The sequence below is a fragment of the Orycteropus afer genome, unplaced genomic scaffold, assembly GCF_000298275.1.
Source record: "Orycteropus afer afer isolate SDZICR_OR568_19922 unplaced genomic scaffold, OryAfe1.0 scaffold00013, whole genome shotgun sequence".
NCBI classification, from domain to species: domain Eukaryota; kingdom Metazoa; phylum Chordata; class Mammalia; order Tubulidentata; family Orycteropodidae; genus Orycteropus; species Orycteropus afer.
This window is the reverse complement of record NW_006921600.1, coordinates 22,227,383-22,236,721: the sequence shown is the minus strand read 5'-3', so window position 1 is coordinate 22,236,721 and position 9,339 is coordinate 22,227,383. Positions and strand designations below refer to the sequence as shown.

The 9,339-nt window shown below is 42.9% G+C and overlaps 1 protein-coding gene across 1 annotated transcript in view; it reads right to left on the bottom strand.

Moving 5' to 3' along the window:
• RAB7B (RAB7B, member RAS oncogene family) overlaps positions 1 to 4,861 on the bottom strand; it is a 24,179-nt gene extending 19,318 nt beyond the window's left edge. The window contains exons 1-3 of the mRNA XM_007953315.1: positions 4,809 to 4,861; positions 4,167 to 4,293; positions 3,247 to 3,462 (exon numbers count right to left, since the gene is read on the bottom strand). Of these exons, the coding sequence (XP_007951506.1) occupies positions 3,247 to 3,462; positions 4,167 to 4,293; positions 4,809 to 4,861 (396 nt within the window). The remainder of the gene's footprint in view (positions 1 to 3,246; positions 3,463 to 4,166; positions 4,294 to 4,808) is intronic.
• Between the last annotated feature and the right edge of the window lie 4,478 nt (positions 4,862 to 9,339).

Genomic DNA, 9,339 nt, shown 5'->3' with positions numbered 1-9,339 from the left:
AAAAAAAAAAAAAAGAACTAGGGACAGGAGGGAAAAAAAAAGGAAGAAAGGAGGAAGATAAAAAGAGTAATTTACAAACAAATAAAAACAAAACTGTGGGGGCTGGGACACAGCACCCAGGCTCTGACAAGGCACAGACTGGGATGGAATTCCTGCTGGTCATGAAGGTGGGTGGAGGTGGGGGATGGCCACCAAGAGTTTGTGGGGTGTAGGAGTCACAAGGGAAATACTGCACCTCTCTAGTTGTCAGCATCCAACACAGTTGCCTATGCTGTCCTTGGCAAGCAAAGCCCATTCTTAGGTCTCTGTCTAAGAACACCACTTGCATATATTCAAAAGGCTGCACTCTCAGGACAGCACTGGAAGTCCACAGGTCTGTTTGTCCCCTTCTTTACTATTTTCCTTTCTGGTTGTCAAGCACCATTGCAGTCCTTCCCATGTAGTCCTTGGTGAGCAGCACCAATTCTTAGATTGCTACCAGGAAATATTCAAAATGGCTGTGCCTTCAGGACAGCCAGTAGTCTGCAGCTCTGTTTGTCTCCTTATTCACTATTTTCATTCAGGTTCTTCTATTAGTTGATATTTAATCCACTTCTTTATGCTTCCTACAAAGCTCAGGGTTCTAGGATTTTCTTCTGTATCGGTTTCAATTTGTTCCTCATTGCTTTGTTGCAGAGGATCTGTGAAGCTTGTCTGCCTATTCTGGCATCTTGACAGAAGTCTATGTGGACATTCTTACAGCACAAATACGTGTGTAGAAATACTGTCTGCCACACTTATATATGGTCATGGGTATATTTCCTTTTGCCCAGACACATCTGATCATTAAGCCTATCTACCTATCTATATACCTGTAGATTAATGTTTGTTATTACTGATAATATAGTATTGTATGTGTAAAATATCTTTGTTGTCTGTTTCTCTTGTGCACCTTTCTGTGTCTTCCTTTTCCTTAGTATTATTGAATCACTCACCACTCTTACAAGGATATAAAATGGTTGAAAAGGAGGATTAGAGAGGATTTCTTTGGGGAGAGCTGTGTTGTGGGTACCCCCTTCGTAGGGGAGGAGGGTAAAACTTCACCTTAGGCAAAAGAGGGCTTCAAGAAGGTCACTTGGAAAGATTAACATATGTATCCTTGGGTTTAAGGAGCTCTGATTTGATTGCTGGTCAGAAGGTTGGCAGTTCAAACCCACCAGCCAGTCCACAGAAAGAAGACTGAGCAATGTACTTCCATAAGGATTTACCACCTCAGAAACCCAAAGGGGGTCACCATGAGTTGGAATCAACTTGATGGCAGTGAGTTTGGTTTTTGGTTTATCCTTGGGTTTGGTGGACACAGTAGACTAGTGTCTGACATATATCTGAGGGATGCAAGGCAAAAGGAAATAGGGCAGAGAGTGAGAACAAACTGTACCAGAACTACTCTTGTCCCTATAGTGGAGCAGAAAGTATGAGTTAGCCTCAAGAATGAGGTGTGGGTTCAACAAAGTGATAGGCGGCCTGGAGCTGTTGTAAATCTCATCAAGAGGACTGCCTGGAAGAAGGAAGTGACCCCAGTGGGATGCAGGATGGTTGAAAAATTAAGGGCTGAGGAGGGAGAGGCCAACAGGAGGGAATATTCCCAGTGGAGGCTTCTTAAGGACCCAGTGGAGTGATCCCCAGAAGAAACAGCTCAAAACACCTGCCAGACCCAGAGAAGATGAAACTCTCTTCTGAAAGTACTAGTAAAATACAAATTCTCCAGCTTTCTGACCTCTTTTTCCTTTTCCTGTTTCAACCCTGACAGAGCCATAAACCAGTTATTTCAATAAGGGGTGGTGGTTTGGACACATAAGGTTGGCAATGAGATTTTAAAGGACCATACTTCCTTTCCTAGACCACTAGATTCTCACCTATAGCAGGTCCCAGTGGGAAAAAGAGAGATGCCTTGCCTTGCCTTTGAACGAACTTGGAAGTTTGATGATTATATGAAATTGGATATTTTAAATTATAGACTAAACACAGTTTGCACCTAAAATGACTATAGAACTGATGACCCTTAGTAATCTATTCCTGGCACAGACTTTTCCTTTGAAGTTTTATTCTCATAGCTTCTAAAGCCTGATGGATATCTGTAGTCAGCTATTCTACAAGTTTCTCAAATTCAATGTGTCCAAACCAGACTCACTTCTTTCTCTCTGAACAGGAGATTCTCCTTTCTGTAAGCAGTAGCTCAGTTGGAAGCACCATCATCCATTCATCCACCCATCTATTTATCTACCCATCAACCCACCTTCCATCCATCCATCCATCTATCCATCCTTCCATCTATCCATCCATCCATCCATATAGTCATCCATCTATCCATCCATCTGTCCATATAGTCATCCATCTATCCACCCATCCAATATACTTCATGCTGTCAAATGATGTCTCAGTTTTTTTTTATCACTTTTCTCTATTTGCATCATTGTGAAAATATAGATCAAACATGGTCACTTAGTTCCCCACTGTTCTCTATTGGAAACACTGAGAAAGCTCTTTTCGGTGTCATTCGGGCTTCCCTTGACACGACAGTATCTTGTACAAATTAAATCTACTTCTATATTTTTCTCATTAGCAGACAATAGTTAAATAGTTCTCAATGCCACTGTAATGTTAAAAACCTACAGAGTGGGGTTACTGTAATCATGGAGCATACCAAATATCATGTGTTAACCAGATGATCTAGAATATGCTTATGTTAATAATAATTAAAAAAGATTATTATTTCCTCAGAAATCTTGTAGATCATAGAATTTTAAGTACAGACTCTCTCTACCTGACCCTAGAAATGTTGTTCTACAAGATAATTCAAACTCCACTGAGACCTGACTCATGCCTATCTCTGATGCCTAATTCCTCTACTCCCTGTCTCTAGACAAAATTGTCTTCAGTTCTCAGCTCACATTATGCTGTTTCCTGCCTTTGCTCATGCTGTTTCTTCATCCTGGAACCTCTCTCCTCTAGGAAGCCCTTCCTATGGTCTGGACTGGGATAGTAGCTCTTCATTGTGGTTCTCAAATATCCAGGGCATGTCTTTATCATTGCATTTATAATACTGTATTATCATTGTTTTTTGAAGTATCTGTCTCTACCACTAGGCTATGAGATCCTTGATGTAAGGGCTATGATTTAGCTCTATGTGTGTAGGACCTAACACAATGCCTGGTACATAGCAGATGCTCATAATGTTTGTTGAATAAATGAATGAGTGAATGGTACCTGTCGGTCTGCCAGATCGATCTTGTTGCCCAGCACCACCATGGGGTAGGACTGTTCCATTGGGACAGTTTTGGCCAGAACATCACCCCGCCAAGTATCCAAAGCTTCAAAGGATTCCAAGTCAGTGACATCGAAGGTCAGGATGCAGCCATCAGAGCCTTTGTAGAAGGTAGATACCATGGAGCGGAACCGCTCCTGACCACCTGTGTCCCAGATCTGAAGGGGAAGAGCAGCCACCCAAAGGGGCCATGATAAGTGGCTGAAAGAAGGCACAATTGGGTCACCTTTCATCAAAGCTTCCTTTTCTTGGTAGAAAGCCCTGGTATAGATGCATGTGGTCCTTTGCATGCATTGGTATCTTGTATACACTGTAATGCTGTTGCAGTAACAATTAACATCCTGAGAGGAATACTTCAACACCTAGCTTTCATTTTTCCCATATATTAGGACAAGAATTGCTTATCCTATCTGATAGATTTGGAAATTTGGACCTTGCAAGTGACTTGCCCAAGACCATTTACCAAATTTGCCAGAAAATCCAACACTAGGAATGAAGTCACTCAACCCCTGGATTACTGTCCTACTCTCTGATCAGGGAATGTCTAAATTTTTCTGAAAAGGACTAGATAGTAAATATTTTAGACTTTTTAGGCCAGACAGTCTCTGTTGCAACTACTCAACTCTGCTGTTAGAGTGTGAAAGCAGCCACAGCAATAAATAAGCAAATGGGTATGCTTGTGTTCCAATAAAACTTTATTTATAAAGACAGGCATTAGGATGCATTTGGTCCATGAGTTGTAGTTTGCCAACCCCTAAGCTAGACCATTCTAGTTCCTGGTATATATTGTTATATGAGTAGCTGTTCAGGGAATATGGGGTGATTTTCAGAGGTATGTAATAGGGAAGGGAGGGCTACTCACCTGTAGTTTCAAAGTTGTGTCATCTAGTATGATAATCTTAGAGAGGATGCTGGCTCCCAGTGTGGTCTGGTAGTCCTCATAAAATGTCTTGTGCACATACTGGTGAAGGAGAGAGGTCTTTCCCACACTGAGGAAAGGAAACAAACAGATACATGTGAACACTTGTGTGCATACACACACACCATCCACAAATCTTTCCACGCTCCTCTCATTGCTACCTCTCCCTGAGATTCTGCATTTCTAATGCTGTATTTGTGATGCATGGACCATACTTTGAGTAACAAGGAACTAGGAGTAGTTTTTCAAAGTAGGGGCCAGTTAAAGTAAGCAGAGGGTTGGAGAGAGCTGAGTGCTCTGTAGGGTCTTTCCTGAGGGGTATGTGGGTGGCAGGAGGTGGCAAGGCAGGTAGATGCTAATAAGTAACTTGCCTATAGTTAGTTCATTGCAGAGCTAGGACTGCAAACCATGCGTACTGATGCCAACCTTTTCCCACAACTAGACACCTTTCTTTGGGGATGGCCTTGTTGGTGTCACTGAATCAGGAAGGGATATTTGGGAGATGAGAACACATCCAGGAGGATTCCTGGCCCTTGGGATGGAGGCTGCATTCCAATCCCCAACCCTGAGCTGAGCTTGGTTTACCCCAGGGCTCCAATGATGATGAGTTTCAGGTCCACTTTCTTCTTGGGATTCATGGTGAGGTCTCAGAGCCTGTGGAGAAACAGAAGTCATCAAATGCTTGCTAGAGTTTCCATTGTGACTGAAGCTGGCCCCTGCTTTCCACTTGTCAGATGTATAGATCACTGCCTGGGACTTGGGTGGAGAAGGGTGGGGTTGTTCTTGGAAAGAGGCAGACGACTTAGCAACCCTCATATACACTCTCCCCAACTTCCCCTGGGAGCCTTCACAACACTGGAAGGGTTGTGACCCTATAGGAGAGGTGCATCTCTCACCCTTCAGCTCCACCAGCCCTGTTCTCTGAGGCAGCCTGGAGTGCTGTGTTGAGAAGCTCAGCTGGGATTAAACGGAGGAGGAGGCCTCACAGAGAGGCAAGCGTGGAGCCAGGGATGGAGAGCAGTGCAGAAGGGGAGATGGGAGGCCAGGACAAGGGTTCCATTGTCAAGACTGCCCAGAGGCTTTGGTGGAGGAGTGCCCCTCCTCCAGCTGGAGGTGTTGCTGCAATTGCAGAATCAAAAGGCTCATCTCTAATGCAGCTGGTGAGAGTGTAATTGGCTCATGGTTTCTGAAAAGCTACTTGGCACCAAGTGTTGAGCCTTAAAAACGTCCCTGTGCTCCACTTCTAGGAATTTGCCCTAAGGACATAATCCAAAATGTGTGCAAAGATTTGTTCATGAGTGTTATGTACAGTATTGTTTATATACGACCAACAATTAAAAAATGGCTAAATAAATTATGAACTATTAAGCTGTCATTAAAATGCAGTTTCTTCAGCATACTATAATATGAGAAAATGATAATGGCCCAGGATCTAAGTGAAAATCAGGCAATATAAATAAATAAATAAATATATACATACACACATATACCTACACATATATATGTATACATATGTACATATGTTATGTGCCGTCGAGTCAGACCCGACTCATAGAGACCCCTCCTTGGGTTTCTGAGGCAGTATCACTACAGAAGTAGATTGCCCCATCTTCCTTCCGAGGAGTGGCTGGTGGGTTTGAACCACCAGCCTTCGGTTAGCAGTCAAGTGCCTTAGCCACTATGCTACCAGAGCTCCCTATGTACATATACACACATATATACATACATATGAGTTCTGGTGGCGTAGTGCCTAAGGCATTTGACTGCTAACCAGAAGGCTGGCAGTTCAAACCCACCAGCCACTCCTTGGGAGGAAGGTTGGGCAATCTACTTCCATAGTGATACCACCTCGGAAACCTAAGGAGGGGTCACTATGAGTCAGGTCCAACTCAACAGCACGTAACACATACACATACACATACACACACACACACACATATTTCGAGGGAAGATTGGCCAATATACTTCCGTAGATGTACCACCTCAGAAACCCAAGGAGGGGTCACTCTAGGACAGTGAGTTTTATATATATATATATACACACACACACATACATATTGAACAATGCAAGAAATATCAAAAGACGATGAATGGAATTCACAGAGCCACTGTACCAAAAAGAATTGGTTGACTTTCAACTATTTCAAGAGGTAGCATATGATCAAGAACCAATAGTATTGAATGAAGAAGTCCAAGCTACACTGAAGGAATTGGTGAAAAACAATGCTCCAGGAATTGACAGAATATCCAGTGAGATGTTTCAACAAACAGATGCAGGGCTGTAGGTGCTTACTCGTTTATGCCAGGAAATTTGGAAGACAGCTACCTGGCCAACTGACTGAGAGATCCATATTTGTGCCCATTCCAAAGAAAGATGATCCAGCAGAATGTGGAAATTATCAAACAGTACCATTAATATCACACGCAAATAAAATTTTGCTGAAAATAATTAAAAAATGGTTGCAGCAGTATATTGACAGGGAACTTCTAGAAATGCAAGCAAGAGTCAGATGAGGATGTGGAATAAGAGATATCCTTGCTAATGTCAGATGAATCTTAGCTGAAAGCAAAGAATACTAGAAAGATGTTTATCTGTGTTTTACTGACTATGCAAAGACATTTGACTGTGTGGATCATAAAAAATTATGGATAACATTGAGAAGAATGGGAATTCCCGGACACTTACTTGTGCTCATGAGGAACCCGTACATAGCCCAAGGGGCTGTCATTTGAACAGAACAAAGGAATATTTCCTGGTTAGAATCAGGAAGAGCACATATCAAGGTGTCTCCTTTACCATACTCATTCAATCTGTATGCTGAGAAAACAATCCAAGAACCTGGACTACATGAAGAAGAATATGGCATCAGGATTGGTGGACAACTCATTAGCAACCTGTGATATGCAAATGACACAACCTTGCTTGCCAAAAGTAAAGATGCCTTGAAGCACTTACTGATGAAGAGTGAAGACTACAGTCTGTAGTATGCTGTGCTCCACAGGAGAAAAATGAGGCAGTCTGCTTCATAAAGATTTACAGCCTTGGAAACTCTTTGGGGTAGTACTGCTCTGTACTACAAGGTTAATATGAGTCAGAATCGACTTGATAGCAATGGGTTGGTTATACATATGTGTGTGCATGTATGTGCATTTATTTTAAAACATTAAAAAAAAATTACCAAGGAAAAATAAAACTACTGCAAGAAACTGTGTTTCAGTGGTTCTTTAGCCTCACCCTTACATGTACACACACATATGCCTGACTCCTGAGCCTTTTATCCTTAGATTAAAGGCATGCTGAGTAAACCTTGGATCTGATTCTGCCCGGCTGAGGTCTCAAAGCTTGGCCAGCTTGTGTTTCCACTGAATCTGTGTGAGAAAGCTCTAAATTGGATGTCCCAAGGCCATGGTTCTAGATCTCACTTTGCCACTGTATGACCTTGGGCCAGTAACTTCCTCTTTCTGACTTTTGGCTTTTCAACTGGGGAATAATCCAGTTGGACCCCAAAGACTTAAAATCCTTTCTGGTTGAAAAGTTTATTTACTGGCCCTGGGCCACCAGGAGGAGCTCAGGTAGCACCATGGTTAAGGTATTCATTTGGCTACTAACTGAACGGTCAATGGTTTGAACCCATCAGCTGCTCCATGGGAGAACAATGACACAGTCTGCTTCTGTAAGATTTATAGCCTTGGAAACCCTATGGGGCAGTTCTACCCTGTCATATACAGTCTCTGTGAGTTGGAATCAACTTAAGGGCAATGAATTTTTTTGTTTGGGGCTACCAGAGCCTTGCCTCAGGTCTCTCATTAGTGAGAAATTAAAATAGGAAACCCCCTGAAGCCTGGGGTTGTTCCCTCTTCATGAACCATGCCATGAGCCAAAGGTAATTTGAGGCTCTGTTTGGAGCTGCTTGACCTGGGAGCCAGAGTTGGCACAGTAGGTGACAGGTGTTCTCCAAGGTCCACACATTCATCCCACAAGCACTCCATGCAAAGCCCCACACTAGACACTGAGAGGGACACAAAGATGAAACAAACAGAAACTTACCCTAGGGAGTGATCAGGAGAGAAAGAACAGGAATGGAATGATTACATCAGATAGAAAGTGTAGTTTCCCAATAGAGTCACAGAGAAAGTGCTCTGGGAATTCAGAAGGGGAAGAAACCAGAATCTGAGTTGGGCCCTGAACAAATGGGACATGTGGTTGAGGGTGATATTTCACAAAGGGAACGGAATGGTCAAAGACCTGGGAACAGGTGAGCGGAGAAGGTGGATGTTTTAGTTCTGGAAAGGTGATGCCAAGAGTGTGGAGGGAGAAATGGCTGGGGATGGAGCAGGATTGAGATGGGTCATGAATGTCAGACCAAGAGTCCTGACACGCATTCATTCATTCAGCAAAGATTTCCTGTGCTTCAGACAAGCAGAGGAAGAGGATTCAAGCATTAATCTGGGGCTGGGCAGATTTTTTAATTGTGATGTGGGTGAAAGTCTACAGAAAGAATTCCTTGTCCTTGCCCACAAGGGAAACCTGTCCAGGGAGAAGTGGCTGAGAAGGCTCTGGTGTCTAAGCATCAGTTACCAGAGTGGAAGAGGATCAGTAGTGTTATGAATTGAATTGTGTTCCCTCAGAATGTGTACTATGATCTTAGCTCCTACGCATGTGCATGCAATGTCATTTAAAATAGGGCTTTTTCCTTGTTATGCTAATGAGGCCATTCCAGTGTAGGATGTGTCCTAAATTTAATCATTCTGAATTATAAGGAGCAGCACAGACACAGAGACAAGCAAACACAAACAAGGGAAGATAAATATCATGTAAAGATCACTAAAGGGACCAAGGAATGCCAGTCCTACAAAAGCTGAGACACACTGGGCCCACGGGCTACCTGAGATGCAACAATTGGTCTCTCCTCATTGGAGCAAAGAAGAACAAAGAAAACCAAAGCCACATGGAAACAATTAGTTCAACAGAGTAGACCATGTGAACCTCATCCTACATGACCTTGAGACCAGAAGAAGTAGATGGTGCCCAGCTACCACTGTCAACCATTCAGAAAGGGGTCAAAATAGGAGATCCTGGATAGAGTGGGTGAAAAATGTGGAAAAAAACTCAAAA